This window comes from Chionomys nivalis, chromosome 15, assembly GCF_950005125.1.
Source record: "Chionomys nivalis chromosome 15, mChiNiv1.1, whole genome shotgun sequence".
Taxonomy (NCBI): Eukaryota; Metazoa; Chordata; class Mammalia; order Rodentia; family Cricetidae; genus Chionomys; species Chionomys nivalis.
The window spans coordinates 38,488,267-38,515,080 of NC_080100.1; the positions used below are offsets into that span (position 1 = coordinate 38,488,267).

Sequence of the window (26,814 nt, forward strand, 5' to 3'; positions counted from 1 at the left end):
ATTTCTTCAGTGATATAAAGTGAAAATACTGTTTGAGGAGCAAGCTTCTTTTTCAGTTATTCAGGCTAAAACTTTGATTCTTCAGAATTACTGAGCACACAGAACACTGCTCTTAAAGCCAGGATCGTGAAAATCAGATCCTCCTTAATCTGACTGTACTAGCATATTTTCCCTTCAGGAATGACCCTTTGCTTCTAGTTTCCCATCTTAAAGTTTATGTAATTAATATACTGTCATTGTTAGGTCAGAGTTCATTTTCACTGAAAAATTGTTATTAGAGGTGTTCTCAAAACAAATGTGAATGTAATAGTCATGATTTAATTTAGGAAAGTAACAAGCAGTTTGTTTCAGGAGAATAATTGATGAGGATAAAACAGGGTTCTTATTTTCTTCCTAGAAATATTTTAATGCTAATATTTCTTTTGTCTGGGTAGATTTTTTTTACATTGTTATGCAAAATGCCGATTCGATTGACATAAACATATTTTTGATAGGCCTAGACTTGTCTTCCAGTCTACCACAGACAGAGGGAAGCCTAGAGATTTGCTTTTGCCCCTGAGTCACTGATGATCTTGGTTTGGTCATGGGGGGTGCAGCTGAAGTAAGAGAGGTTACATGAGTGATTTCTAATCAGTTTCCACCCGCTGTGCACGTGGGTAAGATAACTTTGGTGCAGAAGAGGGTAAGGCAAGGAGGAAGCCTAGATATACCTAGAAGAATTGGAAGTGTTGGGAATTTAAAGACAGATATTAGGAAAGGGAGTCGGGTAAAAGATGGGGTCCTGGCTGTCCCTTGACCCTATTCTTCCAATAATGCTCAGAGTGGTCTGAAGCAGGGAGTTAAGCCTGTTGGAGATGAGCTTTTCTAATGCTGCCTTCCTTCCTGCCTTAGGATATGCAAGTCAGTTTCTCCCTGAAGGGAAGGATTCATGCTCTGCAATGCAGAGACATTGTGGAACTAATGTACTTGATTATAAGTATATGAACATTGACCTGTTTTCCTTGCAAGCTGGCCTTATAGTTCAGTTTGCCAGTAAGATTTTGGTTTAATTCAGATTTTGAATGTATAGCCAGTGCATTTAAATGCTAGGCAATTAAAGCCACTTTTTAAAATAGCAATTTTAATAGATGAAAGCAGTTACCAAGTACCTTTTCATTGCTCTCGTGTTTTTTGAAATATATTTTTGTCTGCATGTAGCTGGCATTTCATATGATGAAATGGGACAGTAATTAGCCATACACATCACAGCAGTTAGTTGTGTGGCTTCTTTCTCTTACTGTTAGAAATACTTTCTGGAATTATTCTTGTCCCATTGTCTGCCCTCTTGCAGATTCTCAGCAGCGGGTAATGTAATCTCTTTGAGCTGGTGTGCCTGTTAGGCTGTCTGTTCCTGACAAAATACCCGAGGAAAACGACCAAAAGAAGGAACTGTTTATTTTGGGTTCTGGCTCTGTCCACTCTCACTTGGCCGTGTTGGTGATGACCCTGTGGTGAGGCAAGAACACCATGATGGGGAGCTAGAGGCAGAGCAAAGGTACCTATGGAGCAGAGGACACGGAGGAGAGAGAAGATGAGAGGCTGTGGTTAATTATACCATCCAAGGGCACATCCTCCTCACTGCCTCCTTAAGTTTCTGATCCCTTCCGTAGTTCATTAAGCTCTGAGTCCATAAATGAATTCCTTCACTCATGAAGCTGGTCTTCCTGATTCTCCCACCTCCGTCCCCACCTTTGAAGTCTGCTCCTTTTGGAACCCAGTCTTCGATATGAGGTTTTAGGGGATATTAAAACCCAAAACATAAGGTAGGATAAGTATATTTACTTCTGCCATGCAGGAATTTGGGTAGGTATTCAAGTTGACTTTGAGTGACTTGGAAATAAATCAGATGCCATCTGAAAAATAAAACTCGTCAAAAGCCTGTTTTTAAACCATGTATTCTGAATATAAATATAATTTTGATTGTTTTGACTTTTTTTAGAATCTGAAATTTTTTAGAGTTTGAGAGTCTTTAAAGAAGACCCACATGGTTGGTTGTCTTAGCACCTAGTAACGGACCTCTGAAATAGTCTATAGAATTTTATACATGTTTTTGGAGAGGGACATCTATTGTTCTTTGTCACATACCCCATTACCTATGACGTCATTGCTCCATGCCCTCTGCAATGAAGAAGGTATAATCGCTTTAGTTTTCTTTTGCAGGTATGAAAAGTAAAAGATAGGAAATTCAGTAGCTAATTATAGCTGAACTAGGATTAAACTTGTCTCTTTTTAGGTCAGTGCTCCTCAGTGTATTATCATTCCTTAGACACAGATTTTGATTCTGAAATGTAAGCCATCATATACATAACAGAGCTGATACTGTTTGTGTTTGTGTTTCTTATTAAAAGTTGGCAGTAGTGAAAATTGTCACCATGACTTTTTCTTAAAGTATTATCGACATGAAATCATCACTATTCATAAGTAGTTTTACCTAATAATGATTTGAACTGCCGTTATAGCATCATGCACATGCGTGGCCATACTGCTTCACAGCCACACCCATATCCCGCCATTTGGTGACACGCGATGTTCAGGTCTCCAAGAGATGCCTTCGTGGACAGCAGAAAGGTTCCCATGCTAATAAGTCACTGGATCCCTGGACAGTATGATGGCTAAGAAATTAGACTGGAGCTAAATTCAGATCTAACCTCTGTTTCCCCGTGCTGTGATCTGTGTGTTGGGAGGAAGAAGGCATTTCCAAGATCAGATAGGTTTGAACTGAATTGTCTGTTACATAGCCTTACTCCGCAATGTTAAGGAATCCAAGGCAGTAAAGAGATTCCTGTTCAGGCTGTTTACTAGGTCTCTAGAAATGAGTCAGAGATCTAGAGTTGTAGTTAGACCTTGGCCCAATGACTGATTTTTTTTTAATTATCAGCAATATTCCACCAGTTACTCTTGTGTGCTAAAATAGAATATATTCATTTACATAACAAACGCTTAGTTTTCAGAAGAAATAAAAGCAAATTGTTATATAAAGTAGTGTGCAATGGTGTTGACATTTTTGACATTTTGAAATAGTCACAATAAGAAATCTTTTCTATTAATAAGGGGTTAATTCTTGGTAACTATTCCATCACGTCATGCTTCCTGGATAAGGCTTGTTTTTAGCAGATCTTTTTTTTTTTTTTAGTGCTCTGCAATGGAGCAGTCTGACTTACTGGTTTTCATTTAACCTGCTATTAAATTAAAATTTTGGAGTTGGACAGGTGGTTCAGCAGTTAAGGGTACTTGGTGCTCTTTTAGAGGACCTGACTTTGGTTCTCACATCAGGTGGCTCACAGCCTCCTGCAACTCCACCTTCAGGAAATCCACTGCCCTCTTCTGGCCTCTGGACATTACATCCACATCCCCAAACAGGCATGTGCATAAACATAATTGCTAACTCATTTGCAAATACTGCCTGTATATAGTATGGCGAGGGCTATTTTTGATACTTCGTTTGATTGCTTTTGAGATAGGGTCTCATGCTGCTGCTGCCCGCTTCACACCGTAGTGGAGAATGACCTTCAACATTTGATCCTTCTGCCTGCACCTCTCGAGGCCTGGGTTGTAGGCATTTACTGCCATGCCAGCTGTTTCAGCTACTTTAAGTGCCACCTGGATCTTAACTTTAGCTGGCCATGGTCAGAACTGTGAGTCTCATTACGTAGAGTAAACTCTAATGCAGCGTCTTAGACTTTTTAAAGACCTCCCATAAAGTCATAGTTGAGCTGTAAAAAGAGTTTGCCTTCTTCCTCCCAATGCACAGAACACAGCACGGGGAAACAGAGGTTAGATCTGAATTTAGCTCCAGTCTAATTTCTTTCTCTTTTTTTGTTTTTGTTTTTCGAGACAGGGTTTCTCTGTGGCTTTGGAGCCTGTCCTGGAACTAGCTCTGTAGACCAGGCTGGTCTCGAACTCACAGAGATCCGCCTACCTCTGCCTCCCGAGTGCTGGGATTAAAGGCGTGCGCCACCACCGCCCGGCTCCAGTCCAGTCTAATTTCTTAGCCATCATATTGTCCAGGGATCCAATGACTTATTAGCATGGGAACCTTTCTGCTGTCCAGGAAGGCATCTCTTGGAGACCTGAACATCGCGTGTCACCAAATGGCGGGATATGGGTGTGGCTGTGAAGCAGTATGGCCACGCATGTGCATGATGCTATAACGGCAGTTCAGAGAAAAAAATACAACTTCTTAGGTATGCAGGTAGTCAAGCGACCATGGGCTCATTCCCTCTCTAATGGGATATTAAAAGAATGCTACTGTATTATTTTAGGTATTTTGTGTAAACATGTACTTCTGCCATGTGGTTTTTTTTTTGTTTTTTTTTTTTTTTTTTTTTTTTGGTTTTGGTCACCTACCTTAGGGAAAAACAAAACAAAACTTTAATCTCAACTATTTAAAAAAATTGGATAAAATTATTTATGTAAAAACCCAATATGTACTTGATTTTATATTTTCTTTGAAAGCTTAAAGATTGCAGTGAAACATGTGACCACTGCTTTTGCAGAATTTATCCTTTGTCCCCTTCTTTGAGGAAAAGTTGTCATTTAAGATGACCGTTAGTAACCAGAGCCAATCAAAGACCTTGTGCCATTTGACTGTGTGTGACATCTTCCTGCTATGGGTGTACTGCCATTTCTGTGGTTTACCTCTGTAATGTATAGAGATCATCTTCAAATGTGTTTCTCACAGGAAATGCGTAGCTCCTGGGGCTCAAATTAGATAGCAGTAGAAATCATGGGCTTCATCTTTTTCTTGGCCTCCTTGACCGTGGTCCATGTAATCCACCTTCTCTGGACCATTGCTAAGCCGTAAGGTAAGCCTCAGTCAGTATTAAGAAGAGCCATTGGGAAAGTTGGCAAACTTCGTGATGTGTATGATGTCATTACCAGGCTTCCAGAACATGTTCTAGAAATCATTTATATGTCAAAGTCTTCATTCAGAAATATCTTGAACATTTTTATAATTATAGTTAAAGCAAATTTTTTTCCTTATAAATATGCAGAAGTTCCCCCATACCAACTAAAACAGGGTACACTGTGGGTGGGAATGCCTTTGTATTATCGACGATCTGTTTCGGCTTCTCTTTTATCACTGTGCTTAGTTTAAAACATCACACAGCCTAGGCATAACTGTGTTCACCTTGCTGGTCCTGCAGATGGTCACACAGAATAGAGCTGGTTTTCTTCTCTGCTGGATCTCTGCAGTCAGGGACAGACACTAACTTAGGTAGTGTTCTTAGTATCTTCAGGGAGAGGTGGCATTCTGGCTTGTCAGAACACAAGTTATTGTGAATACAGTGCTGTAGTCATTGTTTGACAACCATGAATCTTTTAACTGTAGCATCCAATTTTTATTAGTCTTTGACTCAATTACAGGACAAATTTGAACTGTAAAAATACATTCCTCATGAAAAGTCCCAAGGTTAGGGATGAAAGGGCACCTTATATTTTAGTAGAATTATCTTGAAAGTAACATACATACTTACTGAAGTTGAAAGTTATTTGGAGTCAAAATCAAATCCTTTTTCTCTTTTTCTCCTTGTTTGAAACAGATCACATTGTAAGAATGTGCTATAAAAATGGAGAAAGGAAAAATGGGATGTTGTTAATGGAGTTAGGAGTTTGCTAGGCTGTGAGTCACTATGATGGACAGTCCTTGTCTGCTTGTCTAGTAGAATTGTGTGTGTTCTCAGGAACATGGCATTTCTAGCAGCAAGTGTGCCCACTGGCATAGGCTGGGGTTTTCACGCACATGTTGAAAATGCCAAGCTTCCCGGAGCATGTGGCATTGCATGACAGCAGTGGTGGTAGCTAGCGTTCCGCAGGAGGACCGCATGCCTTACGTACACGTCAGCTCTCATTTCGTCCTTATAGCAAGCACATGCTGCTCTTAGCTTGCTTTGCTGTGGAAGATGTAAAGCCAGGTGACGTTCCTAAGGTCCTTGAGGGAAGATGCCAGGGCGCTCGGGAATGCTGGTCATGCATAGAGGTTCTGCTTCTTCTGAAGTGCAGCCCCGACCTGCTGTTGCACAGCCTCCTGTTTGCCTTTTCCATGTGGTAGAGCCTTTGCCTTAGGCAAAAATGTGTTACCAGGAGTTGCTGGTATTTTCATTAATTGAATTGTTCTAGTATATAAAACCCCTTCAATTATGGGGCATCCCATGGGCATTGTACAACAATCTCTTTGTAAAAGAAAAGACTCTGATTAATAAAGGCCTATTTTTATATTTTGATTTATATTTAATCAAAGTCTTATTTATGGTGGTGTGGCAATAAGTATTAACGATCATACTGATAATGTGTATTACTAGAAAATATTATTTTTGCCTCTCTTCTTACTCTCCCACACCTGATGAAGTGGGAACATTTGATTACGTAATAAGTTACAGATGCATATTTGGTGCCTTTTTGGTGCTGAGAGTTCTCCAGGTGAACTTGTATGTGCTAGCCATGTGCTTTACCCTGCGGCCACATAGGAAGCCCCCTTGAAATTCTTGTATAAGGAATTGTGTATTCTTCTCTTGTCCCACTTGCTGTGTTTACTCCAGTATTTTGAAGAGCAGAGTCTTGTTTGGGCTGTAATTAGAATCCTCCAGGTCAGTGGTTCTGGTTCCCAGCCCAGCAGCAATGAGCATCACTGGGTGTCGGTCAGAGACTCAGCATGTGTGGGCCTGGTCATGTTTGTTATCATTGGTTCTCCACATGATCCACATGCATTCCAGCTGAGGACCACCAGCCTGTGCATTTTACATGCCAAGAATGTTCTTGGGTTCTTTCATCTTACAGACTCTTCTAACCCGTACGTTCTCTGAGAAGGTCCTCTGTGGTATGAACATTGCAGACCCCATCTGTGTCCAAGCTGCCAGTTTAATTCGGAGTGAAAGAGAGGGGCCATCTTAAAATAGTTCAGTTCATTTGAAGTATCATGGGCTGGAGGCCAAAGTGTTTATTTTTTTGGTAACTTAAAGGATGTGAGGCAGGCATTGCTTGGAAGACCTTAGTAAGTTCCTTTAGTTGTTACTTTGTCCAGGGCCTAGGCTGTTCTAAGAGCTATGGATCTTGGGTAGATATGGACTCATGACACGGTTTGCAAGAGTCCTAAATCTTATTCGTGTCTACATATAAAGGATCTGTATCTGTTAGTCTCCTCATGTTTTAGAATTATTTCTGCTGGTACAGAAAGGTTGCATTTGTGAAGACTTGTCATTTGAATCCCAGGAACTCCTTGTTTCTTCCCATCCTTGAGGGGCCTGCTTCATCCAAAGTATGCTCTACCACTGCCTCACCAAAAGCATCTCACTTTCTCTTCAAAGACCCCGTCTGAAAAGGAATCTTATGCTTGCATTTTATCCTGATGATGAAACTGATAAATAGACCTGGAGCCTGGGTTAGGTTCCAACCACCGGGGCTCACGCTCAGGTTGAAGTTAGGCCAGAAATTCAGATTTTGGGAAACAGGATTTGGCTTGCATCCTCCCCTCCCGATTTTGAGACCACACTCTCCCTTACCACTTGGTTTCGTAAACAACTATCTCTGGTGTTTCCCCTCTGCCCCTGCTGATGAAGGAAACAGTCAAGCATTTCTGAGGGCTGCAAGCAAAACAGGAAATGAACAGGTTCAGGTTTTCTGTGGTCTTTGTTGGCCTCTCGGCCCTGGGAGGCAAGACAGAGGTGTGCGGTTGTACCAAGAGTTGTGGCTGGGACAACAAAGGCACTAATAAACTTCATCTGCACTTGATAAGTCAGAGACCCAGGAGAGAGGCTCTAGAGGGAATAAGAAAGGGTTAGGGGCTGCGAGGGCTGTGCAGGTGGTGCTGGGACCTGGCGGGGAAGGGCTGCTTGGCTGCCCCTCTTGAGAAGGGCAAAAGGCTAAAACTGCTTTACTTGGATCAGAAAAGGTTGGCATCAGAGGAAAGATTACATTTACATCGCTAAGCACCTTGAAGAGGAGAAATTCTGACTCCCATCTGTTTGTTCCAGCCCTCTCCTGGCTGTCCAGCTTCTCTGACTGAGCAGTGATTGCTGCCCCGCAGATTCACCCGAGAATCTGCTAAGGCTTTAGGCTAACACAGGCTGATGCAGTGTCTAGTTTTGTTCTGTCCCTACACTTTTCTGCTTAAACTCCCATCTGCGTGCTGGTTACAAAGAACCAAGTTGGTGGGTTTCTTCTCTTAGGAAAAGTTTTAACTTACTAATGCCACTCATGGTTAACACATAGGTATTCTGATTAACTGGATCTCTGTATGAAATGATGTAAGAATTCACATTAATGAGGAAACAAAACCAATAATGCACAGAATGCTGCTGGGAGCTCTTGGTTAGGGCTGTCCAGGGCATGCTCTGTAAACTTTTATGTTGTTTATATGGTGTGCTGTGCTTCACAGTCTGGCCGTTGCATAAATTTGCCATTATCTTTCTCAAATATTAATGAAGTGTACAAGTGAGTGAGTCTGTTTCAAACAGTTATTCTGAAGTTGGGCCTAAAATAAAGCTTTTCCTTTAAAAAATAATTTTTCAAAAAGATGGAACTACTTCATCAGCAATTACCAGCAAAATCTCCTGGTGTCTTTCTATAAGCTGTTAAGCTTAGTATTAGAAATTAGGGCTAGAGGATTTAATTAGCCAGCTCACAGGATGCAATGTCTTTAATTTAGGATTTCCCTTTGAGAAAATTATGTAGTTAAAGAAGGAATATGATATTTTAGATAAGTTGTTTTTTAAATTGCATTTATTGTCTCTGTCTTGGGCCCCCTATTGTCTGTACCGCTGGTCTGGAGATTCTGCATGATTTGAATGAAACGTTTGTTTGCACACTGATCATCACAGTGCAGGTTATTGGACTGTGTGCAGTAGTTTCCAGTTAGGAAAGGGTTACTGTTAGATTAGGATGGGGGAAGGATTGCCTCATCTCTTTTATCAGTCATAAACCAATCCTGGTTATGACACATTGAGCCGGACTAGTGTGCTAGGTAACACATACGCTGCCATGAGAGCGTTACATGCTAACACCTCTGTATTCTTAGACCTGGCTTTTCAGAAGATGGGGGATAAAACCCTTCCCACCCTGGCCACCCTTTCAGCCATAACATTACATTGCCTTGCTTCCTGCTTTTAATTTCCCCAGGGGTTCTTTTTATGTAGGAAAGGGGTGAAAGATGTATTTGTGTGAGTCCTACACCACTGCTTCTGTTAAATTCTCTAATGAAGAATATGCTACTCTAGCGCTTCATGCAGCGGCACATTTTTTTTTTTCTGAAAAGAATGTGCCATGGAAGGAATGGTTTCAGGCCTGTGTGTTTATTTCATGTCTGCCAGTTTATTCTAGCGTAGAGATTTTCTAATGCCTTGAGTTCATAACCATTTTTCAGCTAGCTGGGCACATAGAACAAGATGTGCAAAAGGCCAAACTTCGGAACTTTCTGGTGTGTTCTAAAATAGCTGTCATTCTGTGATGTCATGGGTCTCTGTCCCCTTTGAAACTTAACACTTCCCCCCTACTCAAAGATAAGAAGACTCTTTCTAGATTGAAATGCTTTTTTACTGTCAGTGAAGAATTCAAGTTTTCTTTGCAGAAAACTTCATCTTTGCTAAGATTTTGATTGTGTTCATGCCCCTTTCCTGTTTCTCTACTGAGTATATTAACTATCGGTCTGTTGCACTAAGATCCAAGTGCTAGGGCCGGAGAGATGGCTCAGTAATTAAGAGCACTTGCTGCTCTTCCGGCGCGTTCCGGGGCATCCATGTTTGGTGTCTCACAACCACCTGCAACCCTGTGAGTCCCTGCCAACACACAAGGGGTACACTCACATAGATACAGACACATAAATGAATATAAGTTTTGAAAAAGCAATCCAATTGTAAATACTGTTACAAAGTTCCATTGAACTGTTTCTTCAGGGCATTATATATAATGAGCCTTTGGGTCTCATGAGAAATTCCTTAAGGCTTTTGTTTATGGGGTTAGCAACTATTGACGTTAACTTTGTGTTCCAGTAGTCGTTTTGCTTGTTTGTTTTGCCAACTTGATAGAAGCAAGGGTCGTCTGAGAAGAGAGAACTTCAACTGAGAAAAAGTCTCCATAAGATTGGCCCATAGGCAACCCTGTGGGGCATTTCCTTGATTGATGATTGATGTGGAAAGGTCCTGCCCACTCTGGGCATTGCCACTCCTGGGCAGGTAGTCATAATTGTTTAGAAGAAAAACTGAGCAAGCCAGTAGGCAAGTGTTTGTTCCTTCCTGGACTCTGCTTCAGTTCCTGCCTCCAGGCTCCTGCTGTGAGTTCCTGCCTGGACTTCCCTCAGTGATGAACTGTGACCCGGAAGTTGGTAAGATGAAATAAACCCTTTCCTCTTCAAGTTGTTTGTGGTCATGATGTTTTATTCCAACAATGGAAACGCTAAGATACTGTGTTTCAAATTAAAACCTGTAAATAAATTGAAATGCATGTTTATGCAATAATAGTAGTGACTGTATGTTAATAGAAATAAAATCTTTATTTTTTAGAAAAACAAAACCCCTGTAACTCCCAATAAGAATAGTTTACTGAAATGAGTGACATTATCTGTGTTTGTGCAAATCTCTTTAATGTTTGCCCTTATTTATCTGTCTCTGTTACGGTAGCCCACATCATGTCAGCCTCTTAGAACTAAATATGCACCAAGGAGAGACGGTGTAAAAGGTCACTAGTATCAGGTGTAATTATGAGAGATTTCGTTATCATGGGTGCTCTGAGAAGCTCTGGAGGATTTCTGGGGGAGGTTAGTATCACACTTTGAGACTCAATGCATTATAATATTTACAAACCTACAATTAATTTAAAAGTGTTCTCCCTAGTATTTTTTTTTATTTTAGTTTCTCTGCATATAAAATTAACACAGTATTTAGTAGGGAAACGTGAAGAGCTGGATTGAGCAGAGATACAAGTGACTTAAGTCTTTCAGTTTAGTTCTCAAGTAAGAATGATTCCTCTAGTGTTTCTCTGGTCTCCTCCTCAGAAAGCTTTGTGATTTCTCTTTATTTCCCAAGTCAGCCTATGAAAGCAACCTCCTCCCCCAAGATTCCAGTAGCTTAGAAAAAGAAAGTGTTATGGATGAAGGGAACATGTCCACACCCCTCTGTTTCTCCAGCTGGGAAGGGAAGGAAAGGGAAATAAAATTTAATGAGCACTTTTACTATGTGCCAGGTGCTTTACACATGTTATTTCACTTTAATCCTCCAACCAGCCTTGCAACGTGTTTCTAGCCACGTACATACACAAATAAAGTGAGACTCAAGAAGGCCGAATAACGCGTTCAAGGCACATAGCATCTAAGATACCGCACCCGTGTGGGGCAAAGTCTCTATCCCAACGCCTGCTTGGTGCTGCACGGCCTTACAGTTTCCTTCTGTTCCTGGAGGCTGAGACGTGGAGACTCATAGGATGCTGTGATGTGGAAACAGTTAGCTGTGAGTCTTGTTTTTTGTGATTTATTTTCTAAAATTATATCTTGTAGAGTCAAATATTTTTTCAAGTTTTTTTTTAAATTTTCATGCATATATATCATATATATATATTATTATACTTAGTTTCCTTTAGCCCACAGCCATCCTCCCACCCTTCTCTTGATGGCTTCCATCTGTCCCCAAAGAAGGCTCCCTTCCACTTTCCTATCACACACCTTCTATTGGGTTCACTTCCCCCATTTTCCTCCCTCCATTTTGCTTACACACACACACACACATGCACACACACATGCACACACACACACGCTCACATGCACACACACACATGCACACAGTGTAGATTCTGTGTATACAAGCTAAAACACTGTATATTTGCTTCTGAATCTCTCTTAACAGTGATCTCTAGTTCCATCCGTCCATTTGCCTGCAAATGCTATGATTTCATTTGTTTGCTTTTGTTTTTTATGTCCAAATAAAATTCCATTCTCTATGTGTACCCTGTTTTCTTTAGCCATTCCCCCGTTGATGGACTTGAGCTTGATTCTGTTTCTTATTTCTATTGTAAATACCCCAGAAATAAGCATGGCTGTACAAGTGTCTGTTGTACTATATTGACTTCGGGTGTGACCCCAGAAAGTAGTCCAGCTGGGTCTTGGTAGTTGGTTTTTGTTGTCTTCTGTAGGGCTGTGGCAGGCTACATTTCCCCAGCAGTGTACAAAGGTTGCTTTTATCCCCTGTCTTTGCCAGCATTTGTTGTTTTGTGTTTTCTCAATGACAACACTTCTGACTGGGGTGACCTGTTTCTCTGATGGCTAAGGGTGTTGAACACACGTTTTCAGTTACTACCATACATACATACAATACATATATTGAGAACTTTCATTTCAGTTCATTAGCCCACTTACTGATTGTATTTTTGTTGTTTAGTTTTTGTGGCTCCATAAATATTCTAGCTGTTAATTTCCTCTTGCTGGTAGTTTCTGCCTATGTGGTGCAGAAGCCCTTTAGTTTTGTATAACCTCATTTGTTAGTCTTGGGGTTATTTCTTGCCATTGAGTTCTTGTCTATGCCTATATCTTGAAGTGTTTTCCTCGAGCAATTGCAAAGTTTTAGGTCTTACAATTAAGGTCGTTCTTGACTTGCATGGCTTTGGACTTGACCCGTGGATGTGTCAGAGACATGCACAGAGAAGCTGAGACAGATGGGCTGTGTGCTCCAGTGCGAACACATCAGCATTCCAGAAGCTCGGTGCCTTCGTTGATTATCTGCTGCTGCATGGGAAGTGAGTTTATTGTATGTGGCTGAAGAAGTTTATTATACATACATATCAAATTAGAAGGTGCCATATAGTATTAGTGGTAGGGAAGCAGTTTCAGGTTACGTTCATTGGGAGGCAGACACTGTGGTTGGTACTGTCTCCATCACTGGTAAAGGGCAATCTTTTGTCACATTGTACTTGGACTAGAGGAAGGTCTTGCCTTTCCTCTGAGCCTAACCCAGGGAAGGCTTTGCCATTCCCTTGCTTATGAGGTCCTTGTTATTCTAGTGATCATGTCAATAATGCACATGCACTCAGGACTTCATCCACTCCCCACAGAAGCCTTTGATCCATTTTGTGTTTTTTTTTTTTGTGTGTGTGTGTGTTAAAGAGGATGTCTTTTTTTTCCCTGATGTGTATATTTGACACCCCAAATCAGATGGCTGAGGCTGAATGGGCTCACTTCTAGATCTTCTATTCCATTTGTCTTTTCTAGTACCATACGGTTTCTGTTACTTGACTCAGTGGTATGACTGGAAGTGAAGTATTGTGATGCCCTCAGATGAAGTAAACATTCTATTAGAGGAAATCCAAAGGGAAACAAAGTGGGCGAAAGAGAAGGAGAAAGGATAGAAGAGAGAAAAAATTGTATTGCTGAAAAACAGCATGCAAATAAAATTAGATGGACGAATGGAGGGGAATAAAAGTATGAACAGAATCTTCTAAAAAGGTCTCACATTTAAAATATAACGAAGTGAAAATAATACTAAAAGAGCAATGAAAAATGCTAGGGTGGATTCTTCTCTTGAAAAGTTGAGATGCAAGTGTGTGCAGCGTGAGGGGTTGTTTGCTAGTCATGTGCAGCATGAAGGGGAGTCTGGACCTCAGGGGCTCTCGTCTCTCCCTCGCTTTCTGCTGGTGCAGACAGTATAGGGCGCACCTGCTGTCTGCAGAGCTGCTGTCACGCTGTCAGCTTGTTCTTCCTGTCACAGCTCTTTGCTGCTCCACTTGGCTTTTCAGGTGTGGACTAGGTGTGTTCCCTCCCCACCCACTGCGGCTACACTAGTTTGGTTTTCTTTTCCTTTATTGCCGTTTGAATGTAGTATTTTATCAGCCTCTTCTTCCTCCCCAATCTCCTTTTGTCAGCTTGTTTTAGTCTCCTGGTGATGCTTTCTGTTGTGTTTTCTATTTAATTCAAAGGATTTTTTTCCTTCCTAGCATTTCTCTCCTCATATCTACACCCTAGAGTAACTAATGTTCTGGCTAGCACGGAGTCCTGTAGGGCGAAGACCCACCTATGTGTTGGTTAGACTCCCTCCCCACCAGGACTGATGCACAGTGGTGTCAAACAGTCGACAGAATTCGGAGTTCTGAGATTCTAAAGTACTGAGCAGATAGACACCTCCATCAGGCTGACCCCAGGCTGCTCACTTAATGCTGGCCTGCAGGCGCTCCACAGTTACTCTGAGTTGATAGGCTGGCCATCGGGGGTGTCCCTGTCTATGTGCACTTCTCTGTCTGCACCAAGCCTCTGATGCCTGCAGTTTTGGCCTGTTCAGCCCCCTTGCGCTCTACCCTTGTCTCCAGGGCTGTGCCTCACTGCGTGACTATGGCAGATTAAAGTTGGGCTCCAAGACTTGTGATTATTCCCTGGCATTAGGTCTTCGGGGCAGCTCAGTTTTAAACAGTGAGTTCTTTTTCAGAAGAGTGCCCACTGCCCTCTTAGTCATATACAGTGATGCAGTGGGATTCCGCTATGACCGGAGGAATCACTGTTTCACAGTACACGGTGCAGCTGAATTTGAGGCTCATGTGATCCCTGGGTTTATCCTTACACTGGGCCTGCCAGTCCTTTTTCTATTGAGGCCTGGTTTGCCTTTCAAATAAGGTTTCCCTTTTCCCTCCTGCTTGCTGCAGAGCCACCCAGCTGGATCCCCACTAAGCTTGGATTCCTGGTTTTTTGTGTCTTCATTCTCTCCTCCACCATTGTGACATTCTGCAACCCTTCCCTGTCGCTTTGAGTAGAGCCTGTGCTTCGCTGACTTCGTGACTGGATTACTGTTTGTAGTCTGCTGTCCTACCTGGAGCTCTCCAGCAAACTTTGTTTTTGAGACAGGGTCTCACTGAGGCCTGGAACTGTCTATATAGACCAGGCTGGCCTTGAACTTATAAAGAGCTGCCTGCCTTTGCCTCTCATGAGTGGAGTGCATGGGTTTAAAGGTATGTGCCAACATCCAGGCCTAAACATATTTTTAGAAGGCTTATAGTAATTTCTCCAGTTACTTACTTGAAACATGTTTCACCAGATAGTACAGGACTGACCTCTTTTCTGTGCTCAGTTCTTGTCCTAAAACAGTCGTCATGTTAGTCAGAGCTCCAGAAAGTCAAAGTCCGTTCCTCGGAAATTGTCTTGTTTCAGTTCCTTCAGCACACAAGGATAACCACAGCAGGGCGGTGACGTGTGAGGCAGTGGGTCTCCCCAGCACTCTTGGCATGATGGAGGGACACAAAGGCCCTCTGCTCCTCTTCCATGTGTGTTGATATGATTTAGGATACACAGACTAGTAGTGGAATCTCAACAGCTGCTCAAGTTGAAGAGGCAGAATACCTTTATAAAACCCTGAGGTCAGCTTACTGGAATTTTTTCATACTGACACGGTACCCCATGGGCTTAGAAAGTTGTATAGAGCTGCCTTTTACGTATGAACATGTGATTTTCCTGTATTTGAGGTAATCCTCACCTGAAGGCAAAGGGAAAATTGCCCCCAAATCAAATGGGCCCCCATGTGCTAAATAACCGCTGCACCATCAGATTAGAGGGCCATCTGAGCTGACGCGCGGGCCACAGGGAGAGTCCTCAAGGGAGATGAATGGACGGAACAAGAGGGATAGCTTGCTTTTTTGGTTTTTTGGGTTGTTGGGGTTTTGTTTTGTTTTGTTTGTTTTATTTTTGTTTTTCGAGATGGGGTTTCTCTGTGTAGCGTTGGAGCCTGTCCTGGAATTTGCTCTGTGGACCAGGCTGGCCTCAAACTCACAGAGATCCACCTGCCTCTGCCTACGGAGTGCTGGGATTCTCTGTGAGTTCAAGGCCAGCCTGGTCTACACGAGCTAGTTCTAGGACAAGTTCCAAAGCTACAGAGAAACCCTGTCTCAAAAAACAAAACAGAAAAGAGCACTATATCACAATCAATCAGCTTCATCTTTTCTGACTTGTACTGTACAACTTACATGAATAAATACCATTTTTGCACTAGCTCTTTGAGGGCTTCATCAGTTTTCTTAAGAACCTTTTTCTTTAATGACAATTAGTATTATTCTGTTTTGTTTGACTCTTGATTATGAGGATCATGGTGATTTTGTGTGTGTGTGTGTGTGTCTGTTGATCTGTGTGTCTATATGCTTATATGCCCGTCATATTGCTGAGGATTGCTCTTGGCCTGGAACATGCTAGGAATGTGCTCCCTCCCAGTCTTTGTTGTAGACAGTTTACTGCTAGTGTTGCTCCTTTGAGTCCTCCCTCATGGGCCTTGCCTCTGTTTAGAATTATCCAGTACCCTTTTATATAGGGACAAAGTCATTCATATAGAAGAAAGGCGGGCAAGAAGAAAGGTGATTGTGTTAGGTGGGACGATGTTCATCTTAGAAATGTCGGTTTACAACTCTCCATGCTTTGGTGTCTGGCTTCCATACGTGTAAATGTGTGACATGTGGAAACAGTTTTCTTTTAACTAAATATATAGAATATGTTTGGGGCCTTTCTTCTGAGTCAAGACATTTTTTTGTCTTATCTTTGCCAATTCCATGCATTTTTAAAAAAAAATTACATATAGTACATCTGGTTTGTACTAAGGAAAAGTTGCCCGTGTTTTTTGTTTTTGACATTTTCTCAGGTGTTTTCTTTATGTATTAACTTTTTTGAATGGGTAAAAACATGAGAATCAAGACTATTTTCTAGTATCCTTTCTCTAAATGTTTTTCTCTTCCTAGAAACCTCTTGATCAAAGTGATGAAGGAAACTAGAATTTTGTTTTTAAATGGACTGTGTTTGTAGGGAAGAAACCCACAGTGTCTATTAGATGATAGTTTTCCAATTTTCTATTGTGAAACAGTAGTTTGTGTTTCTGGAATACCCTTTGTAAATTGATTTATTTGATTAAAAATGATTATAACACATTTATCTTGTCAAGATGAAATGTCCTCCCTCTAGGAGGCTTTCTTTCTTTGGAAACACGGGCAATAGTGACTGGAGTCCTGATGTCACGTGTGAATTCTTTTTTTTTTTTTTTTTTTTCGAGACAGGGTTTCTCTGTGGTTTTGGAGCCTGTCCTGGCACTAGCTCTTGTAGACCAGGCTGGTCTCGAACTCACAGAGATCCGCCTGCCTCTGCCTCCCAAGTGCTGGGATTAAAGGCGTGCGCCACCACCGCCCGGCTTCACGTGTGAATTCTTGGCATTATCTGCCAATCACTCTCGAGCCACATGCAACACTTACCCAGTTTTCATGTGGTTTGTGAAGGGGGGCTCAGTCACCAGCTTGAAATTTTCTTTTTAGCATAAATAGCAGAACACCAAGAGAACACTGAGGGCTTCATTATTTGACGCTCAAGTTTCTATCAGTTTTTTGAAGTCATGAGGTAAATTTGAACCCTTGATGTTCCCAAAGGGATCTCCCTGTAGCCTTCAGGTTTATCCCTCACCAATGAGTGGGTCTTTAGGGAAGGGTGGCTGAAAGATGTTTATCCCCTGCGTCTACCAGCTGACCTCCACCCCAAGCTTCAGGGTGGGAGGCATTTTCAGTTGGCTGAGCTAGAACTCTCCAAGGCAAATGACTTCCTCAATGGGGCAAGCATTGGACTTCTGGATCATTATAAGCAGTGTCCACCTAGCCATTGATGACGGAATTTGTAGAAGATCCCTTTCTGGTTCTAAATTGAAGGTGCGTTGCTTCTAATGCCCTTTCCTTATTGATAAGACTGTACTGTGGAGGGAGTTGTATATGTATTTAACCTTGTATCTAGGGCTTCTTCTGTGCTAGTTATTCAGGCTGTTATGCATGAAAAGCTGTAGGTTTTACAGCCCTCTCTGTACCTGCTATTGAAAGATACTGCAATTCGGGGGGCATATATTATATATATGTAAATGTACATACATACACATACATATGTATATTACAGAAAAGAATATTACTTTAAGTAGTTTCTCTGGTCAAAGTTAGTGAAAGGGACCTCCCCTACATTTGCAGTGTTGATTTGTATCTTTGTGGAAGACTGGAATAAATGTGAAGGGAGGGGGCAGTCTGGATGAGAAAAAAACTGAATAAGGCAGGTAATAGACACTTCAAAATGTACACATACAACAAGTAAGACCCCTAGTGTCCCTCTGCTCTGGGTCTTGGTCGTGCATTCCTCGTCATGAGTACAGTAGCGAAGTAGCTACTTGCTGTGGCTTTGATGAGCACAGTCAAGGGTGTGCTGCAGTCAGTGTTGATTTTTGCTGTGCAGAGTACCTCGGTGCTGTTGACCATCCTTTGTCTCTCATCCTCGGTAGAGAAGCCAGTACTTAATGCTGGCTTGCCTGTTTCCACCTCTTCTTTGCCCTGCTGTGCTGTCCAGAGCCACCTGTTTGCGAGAGTTGGGACTTCCCTTAGCGTCTTTGTGCAGAAGCTGAACCTTCCCTGTCTTGTCTCCTAGGTTTCCACTTGAGTGGCACAGTCACGGAACCTGCAGTACAGTCGGAGCCAGAAACCATTTGCAATGTGGCCATCAGCTTTGATCGTTGCAAGATTACCTCAGTGACCTGCAGCTGTGGAAACAAGGACATATTTTACTGTGCCCATGTTGTGGCATTGTCTTTATACCGCATCCGCAAGCCAGATCAGGTCAAACTGCACCTTCCCATCTCAGAGACTCTCTTCCAGATGAACAGAGACCAGCTGCAGAAGTTTGTTCAGTATTTGATCACAGTGCACCACACCGAAGTCTTGCCAACTGCTCAGAAGCTAGCAGATGAAATTCTTTCCCAGAATTCAGAAATCAACCAAGTTCATGGTGAGTATGACAGTGTCAATTTTCTCTGAATTATTTTTCATTTATCAGTTCAATTATGCATAAAATGAATTAAGCATGAAAAATAAGTCATCAGTAATACTCTTTGGTAGAGAGATTAGCTTGGCTTTGTATCCTACAGCATTTCTTTAAAGGATTTTATGCTAGAAGGCTAGCCCCTTTTAGGGAGAGCTAGCCAATGGCATCTTGTTAGGTGTGGGTCGGGCTGGCCTTGAACTCAGATTTGTCCCCCCTCAGCTTCCCGCCCAGCTTCCCCTCTCCCATGTGATTGCATGCATGTCATGCCACATCTGAAGTAGAAGGTTTTGTGCTCAGAAAAATCTACTTTGTTAAAAACTTGATTCTTACACTTCATTTAGTTTAGTAACATTTCATTTAATACTAGTGCTTAATAGAACACTTGTTATTTATTTTTATAGGCTTTAGCACATGAATATGTGTGTGTTGGACTTTAAAAACTTTACTTTCCAGTGCTGGAAGCTTCTTAAGTAGTACCTTATAAAAGAAAATAAACTTTAGAAAACTATTACAACTTAAGAGTTTATTATAAATGTAGCTTTAATAAAAACAGTTTTTCTTTGAAATTAGCTCAAAAGAATATATGGAACTATTCAGAAATATCCAGCAACATTTTTCTATGTATTATACTAATAAAATACAAGTAATACTAGATTGGGGGTGTATGGCTTGTTCACTAAAAGTACTTACTTTGCTAACAACAAGACCCGAGTAGTCCATGTTTCGAGAGTCCATGTTTAAAAAGTCAGGCATGATGCTTGAAGTTGGCACTTTGGGGAGGCAAATACGGTAAGATCCTTAGGGCTTGCTGTCCAACCTACCTAATTTCAGATCAATGGGAGACCCTGTCTCACAAGCAAAGAAACCCACACACAGAACAAACAAATCTGGTGCATAGCAACTTGGGTGTTGTCACCTAAGGTTTTCTGGCCTCAACACAAGTTGTTTGTGCTTCTAAAACATTTGGAAATAGTTTTGTAATTAGAAATACATTGAGGTGTGAGGTGATCCCATCTTAAACCTGTAAGAATGGCCAAGATAAAAAACACTAATGACAACTTATGCTGGAGAGGTTGTGGGGTAAAGGGAACACTTCTGCATTGCTAGTGGGAATGCAAGCTGGTACAGCCCCTTTGAATATCAGTGTGGTGATTTCTCAGAAATTAGGAAATATTCCTTTCTCAAGACCCAGTAACACCACTTTTGGTATATATTCAAAAGATGCTCAGTAGTGCCACAAGGACATGTGCTCAGCTATGTTCTTAGCAGTATTGTTTGTCATAGCCAGAACCAGGAAACAACCTAAATGCCCTTTGACCAAAGAATGAATAAGGAAAATGTGGTATATTTACACAATGGAGTACTACACAGCAGAAAAAAATAACGACACTTTGAAATTTGCAAGCAGATGAATGGATTTAAAAAAACACCATTTTGAGTGATGTAACCCAGACAAAGGAAGACAATTATCATTTGTCCTCACTCATAAGTGGTTTTTAAACATAAAGCAAAGAAAAACAGTCTACAAATCACAATCCCAGAAAAGCTAGACAACAATGGGAAGTAGAAAAAGATAAGATATCATGAGTAAATTGGGAGCATGGGGACCTTGGGAGAGGGTTGAAGGGCAAGGGAGAGGCAAGGAGGGGAGGAGAGAAAAATGGAGAGCTCAATGAAAATCAATAAAAGAAAGAATAAAAACAACAATAAAAAATACATTGAGATGTCACAATCTTGGCTAAGCAGCACAGGGTCCTGATGTTATTAAAATGTATTTAGTTTTATTCTTTTGAGTTATAGGAAGTCATTCAACCTTATTCTTTCACTTTTGTGAGTTTTTTTCGATGCCATGGCACAAATAGAAATGTTTATGGAAAGCCCCAGTATGGCATTTTAAAACTGAGATGGCAGTCTGTAATGAAGTCAGAATACAGTTAGCAAATACAGCAGACCAGCTTGTAGGCCAAGCAGTAGCCAGTTCTGAGTACTTGTCCGGTCTCCATGCCCTTCCCCAACAGGCTCCCCAGATTTGTATTGTAATCATTTCCTTGGTGGTGGTGGCATTTTTAACATCATAAATGCTGGCTTAGCTTGATCTGTTTTTCAACTCTATATACCACACAGTATGGTTTCCATACATCTCACTTAAAGTCTTAATAGTAGAATTTACCTGTGTTGTTTGGTGTGCCTGTGATTTGTTTGTTGGTATTTTTTTATGCTTCCCTGTTTAATAGAAATACAGTGTGCCCCAATAGGAACAATTTAAAAATAAAAAGCAAAATTAATTTTAATTCCATTTTCTGATTTGTTTTTTCAAATATTCAACAAAAATATGGTTATTTTTAGATCACTTTCATACTTACTTTAGGTTTTTAATATTATTTTGTAAGTAGATTTCAGTATTTCCTTCTTAATGAATCAGTGTGATTTTATACTGTCAGGATAAGTTGTCAAATGACAAACAGTACCAGTAGTTCAAAATGTTTTAGGTGCCAGTGATAGTGTGAAGGGTGTGCGTGCGTGTGTTTGTGTAGTTTGGCAAGATATTTCTTATCATTTGGGGAAGTTTATATTTTTATGTGAAGACTGAAATTTGGTGTCTGTTTCATACTTACAACACCCCCAATTATTGTGAAGTTTTACTCTACTCTTTTTGAGGGGCCCAGCTCCCAAATAAATTACACACAGAGGCTTATTCTTAGTTATAAAAGCCTGGCCTTAGCTTAGCTTGTTGCTTGCCAGCTATTCTTAACTAATTATCCCAACTACCATTTGCCTCTGGGTTTTTTCCCTCTTCTTTATGTCTTACTTTCCTTCTTACTTCGTAGCTGGCTGGGTGACTGGCTGGCTGGCCGCTGACATCCTCCTCCTTGTTCTCTTGCTCCTCTTCTTCCTAGGTTCTCCTATTTATCCTCTCTGCCTGCCAGCCCCACCTATCCTTGCTTCTGCTTAGCCATTGGCCATTCAGCTCTTTATTAGGACCATCGTGTGTTTTTGAGACACACTGTAACACAGCTTCACAGAATTAAACAAATACCTCAGGAACAAAAGTCACACACCTTAAAATAATATTCCCCAACACCCTATCACCCTACAAGTCTGTAGCCACAGTGGCTGGTGATTACCAGACGACAACACATTGCTTTGATGTATTCTGGGTGTGAGACTGCCAGAGAATGGCACTGTTTATCTGTCCACTCCACCGATGCTGGGCCGTGTTTACAATAGAGCTGCTTAGGAACATTCCTTCAGATGTCTCCGGTACTGTGCCTGTGGTTTTTATGTCAGAGGCAAATTCGCAGTCACGTTTCTTCTGGCACTCCCCATGTCAGGCTCTGCTTTGTTTAAGTGGCTGTTATTTGGTGTGGGAAGCATTTTACCCGGAAGAGGCCGACACTGCTAAATGGCAGGCATGTGCACAACTGTGCTGCAGAACCACCTGCGACCCACAGAAAACACTTGCATTCAAGAGCTTCTCAAGTAGGCTTCCGACCTATAGCGGCCTCTTTCTGTCCCTTGCTGCTGAAAATTCAGATCACCCAAGAGCCTGCCCATTTAGGGTAGTGGTTCTCAACCTGTGAGGCACCCCCTCTTTGGGCCGAACAGTCCTTTCACAGTGATTGTATATCAGATATCCTACCTCTCAGATTACATTATGATCCAATTCATTACAGTAGCAAAATTATAGTTTATGAAGTAGCACTGAAATAATTTTGTAGCTGGAGGTAGGTGGGTCACCACAACATGAGGAACTGTATTAAAGGGTCGCAGAATTAGGAAGGTTGAGAACCACTGATTTAGGGCTTTTTATTAGTGTTCAGTGGACATTGACACATAGGATGTAGTTCCCTTTTTCTGTTTTCTTTTTCCTTAATTCAAATAACCTATTAAAGTCACTTTGTTCTCTCGGTTTTAGTTTAACCATCAATAACTATATATTTGATGTATTTATCTTGCTTTGAAGGTTAACAGCTCCCTAGTTTTCTTATCTAAAAAGTTCTTTTAGTTTATTACCATATTGAAAGTGTGTTCCGACTGAAGTCTTATAAACTATCATTACTTGTAGGAATGTGTTCACATGTCACTTCTTTCAGAATTTTTGAGGTTGTGTTTAAGGGAACTAGGAAGAACAGTGAGGTTTGCTTGGAATCTAATTTTCACAGAATTTTGTACGAGAAGAGCTCTTGAGAGAAGAGAACCGAGTGGTTTGTAATACCAGCTATTTAATTTCTCCCCAGTTTGGGCCTGGAAGTGGGCCATTTACCCAAGCTGTCTACCGCCTTTCTCTCTAATGTGACAGTGTTCAAGAAGGTAAGAACAGGCCACAGCCTTATATGATGAAATGGGAAATGTATTCCCTGGAGGCCCTAACTTTAGCTGTTAGATTAATGACTTGGTAGAGGGTGGAATTAAAAATTATTTGACCACGTGGTCTCACCTGCCTTCAAACATCTGTACATAAAACACTCTCTTTTCAAATTAAATATTTTTTCAAAACAGTACTTTTTGTATGGTTTTGTGCTTATATTTTTCATTTGAGAAAAATGCCTTAAATATTGGGGTGATTTAATTTTTCTCTAAGGGGAAGTATCACTTTTAACTGAGAGAGAAATAGGGTCAATATAGAATTTAGACTAAATTATTTTGACCAGTTTTATGATAACATGGCTTAACTTATTTGTGTCCTTTTTGAAAGAAAGTATGATTCAACTTAAATTAATCTTTTGTTTTATTTTTTGAGACAGGGTTTCTTGTATCTTTGGAGCCAGTCCTGGAACTTGCTCTGTCGACAAGGCTAGCCTTGAACTCACAGAGATCCCCCTGTCTCTGCCTCCTAGTGTTAGAATTAAAGGCATGTGCCACCACAACCCAGCTAAAGTAACAGAATTTTTGAATTTTTCTCTGTTTCTTGTGAATTTACTTGATGCTTCTTAAAATCTGTTTCTTTGGAAGAAGACTCCAGAAAATGGAAAGATCTCCCATGCCCTTGAGTAGGTAGAATTAGCATTGCAAAAATGGCAATCTTACCAAAAGCAATCTACAGATTCAATACAATGCCCATCAAAATCTCAACAGAATTCTTCACAGACCTCTAAAGAACAGTACTCAATTTCATATGGAAAAACAAAAAAACCCAGAATAGGCAAGACAATCCTTTACAATAAAGGAATTTCTGGAAGCATCATAATCCCTGACTTCAAACTCTACTATAGAGCTGCAGAACTGAAAATAGCCTGGTATTGACATAAAAACAGACAGGAGGATTAATGAAGCTGAATCAAAGACTCACATACAATCCACACACCTACAAACACCTGGTTTTTGACAAAGAAGCAAAAAATATAAATTGGAAAAAAAACATATTCAACAAATGGTGCTGGCATAACTGGATAGCAACACGTTGAATAATGAAAATAGATGCATATCTATTGCCATGCACAAAACTCAAGTCCAGATGGACCAAAGACTTCAACATAAAGCCAACCACACTGAACCTCATAGAAGAGAAAGTGGGAAGTACACTTGAACGCATTGGCACAGGAGACCACTTCCTAAATATAACCCCAGTAGCACAACACTGAGAGAAACAGTGAATAAATGAGACCTCCTGAAACTGAGAAGCTTCTGTAAAGCAAAGGACATGGTCAGTAAGAAAACAATGGTAGCTTACAGAAAGGGAAAAGATCCTCACCAACCCCACGTGAAACAGAGAGCTGATCTCTAAAATATATAAAAAACTCAAGAAATCAGTCATCAAAAGAACAAATAATCCATTAAAAAATGGGATACAGTCCTAAATAGAGAACTCTGAACAGAGGAATCTAAAATGGCTGAAATACACTTAAGGAAAATGTTCAATAACCTTAGTCATCAGAGAAATGCAAATCAAAACAACTCTGAGATTCCATCATATACCTGTAAGATTGGTCAAGATCAAAAACACTGATGACAACTTATATTGGAGAGGTTGAGGGGTAAAGAGAACACTTCTCCATTGCTGGTGGGAATGCAAGCTGGTACAGCCCCTTTGGATATCAGTATGACAATTTCTCAGAAAATTAGGAAACAACCTTCCTCAAGACCCAACAATACCACTTTTGGGTTCATACCCAAAGGATACCACAGGGACATGTGCTCAACTATGTTCATAGCAGCTTTGTTTGTTATAGCAAGAACCTGGAAACAACCTAAATGCCCCTCAACCAAAGAATGGATAAGGAAAATGTGGTACATTTACACAATGGAGTACAACACAGCCAGAAAAAAACTCAACATCTTTAAATTTACGAGTAAATGGATGGAGCTAGAAAACATTTTGGGTGAAGTAACCCAGACCCAGAAATTTCTGACAATTATCATGTGTACTCACTCATATGTGGCATTTAGGCATGAAACAAAGAAAAACCAGCGTACAATTCACAATCTCAGAGAACCTAGACAACAGTGAGGACACTAAGGGGGACATACATGCATCTAATCTACATGGAAAGTAGAAAAAGACAAGCTCTCCTGAGTAAATTGGTAGCATGGGGGCCATAGTAGAGGAAGATAGGAGTGTGTCGGAGGTTTCTTGTTCATTCCCAGCTGCTTAGACCCACAGTAATCACATAGAAACTTTAAAACACTGCTTGGCCAATACCTTAAGCTTCTTTCTAGCTAACTTACATCTTAAATTAACCCATTTCTATTAATCTGTGTATCACCACGGCAAAGTTCCGGGGCACATCTCTCTCTTCTGGTGGCTACATGGCATCTCACTGACTCCGCCTTCTTTCTCCCATCATTCGGTTTAGTTTTCCCGCCCAGCTCTCTTCTGTCTTACCACACCCTATTTATTACAGGCCAAAACAGCTTCTTTATTCATTAACCAATAAAAGCAACATATACGGAAGGACTTTCCACACCATTTCCCCTTTTTTGTTTAAATAAAAAGGAAGGTTTTAACCTGAGCATAGTAAAATTACATATAACAAAACAGGTATCAAGAAAGAATTAGTTACAATATTTATATTTACTTTATCTTTGATCTTAACAAAGGAAAACTATAATTATAACTTTCTATTCTTCAACTCCCATCAAAGACTCCAGAAGGATATAATATTACCTAAGTAAACAGGAAGTGCATTGTAAGCAACTTCCAAAACTCTAGAGTTGACAGAGACATCTCACTGCCTGAACAGTCACCCAAAATTCTTCTGTAACATGGGGGGTCATCCAATCTTCAACCTACTGGCCCATAGTATCCAGCAAACTTTTCCATGAAGCAGGAAATTCAAAGATCTGTTTTGCCTTATAATGGTAAAGTTCATCAGTTGCTTTCTTCTGTGTCCTGCATAATGTCTGGCTGTTCTTTGATGAAACAGGAACCCTGTTTCACCTTCTTTAGGCAACTTCAGCAGTCATTTTTTCTGTGGGTCCTGCATGTTTAGTTCATACAGCATATCATCAAGCAGTCCAGGCAAGAGCAGTTTCTTTCCCAAATGACTAACAAACTCCATGAGGAGCCTCTTTGATGCCCATCTTCCTCTTGAAGTAGATTGGTGCTGCCAGGAGCAGATGTTTCTCATAGTCATAAAAAGTTTTAAGATCTTAAAACACTTTAAATGCCATATTCTGAAGGTTTCTGAAAGATATGAAGATTATCTATCTAACTGAAACATATCTCTGTATATCTAAAAACATAATTAACATGGCCAGAAGCTTGACTGTTATAAGATGATTATATAGTAACATATATTTCTTAATTATACATTGCATTTTAAATGAGTTACACAAACATAATACCTTAATCAAGTGCAGAAATATACATGAACAAAATGGGCCTTAATTTTCTGTCAATAAACCAAGATCCATACCAGTGCAAATCTTTATAGCACATCCCCTTTTAAATGTAAACAAAAATTTATAAACAATATTTTTGAATTTTGGCATAGTTTTCTCCAAACTGCTTTCTTCTTTTTGTTGGGGGAAGTAATTTTTAGGAATGTTCATGGTGACCTTTC

At 40.7% G+C, this 26,814-nt stretch overlaps 1 protein-coding gene across 1 annotated transcript in view; it reads left to right on the forward strand.

Moving 5' to 3' along the window:
* Zswim6 (zinc finger SWIM-type containing 6) overlaps positions 1–26,814 on the forward strand; it is a 172,573-nt gene that overhangs the window by 84,416 nt on the left and 61,343 nt on the right. The window contains exon 2 of the mRNA XM_057790035.1: positions 18,419–18,775. Coding sequence (XP_057646018.1) covers positions 18,419–18,775 — 357 coding nt within the window. The remainder of the gene's footprint in view (positions 1–18,418; positions 18,776–26,814) is intronic.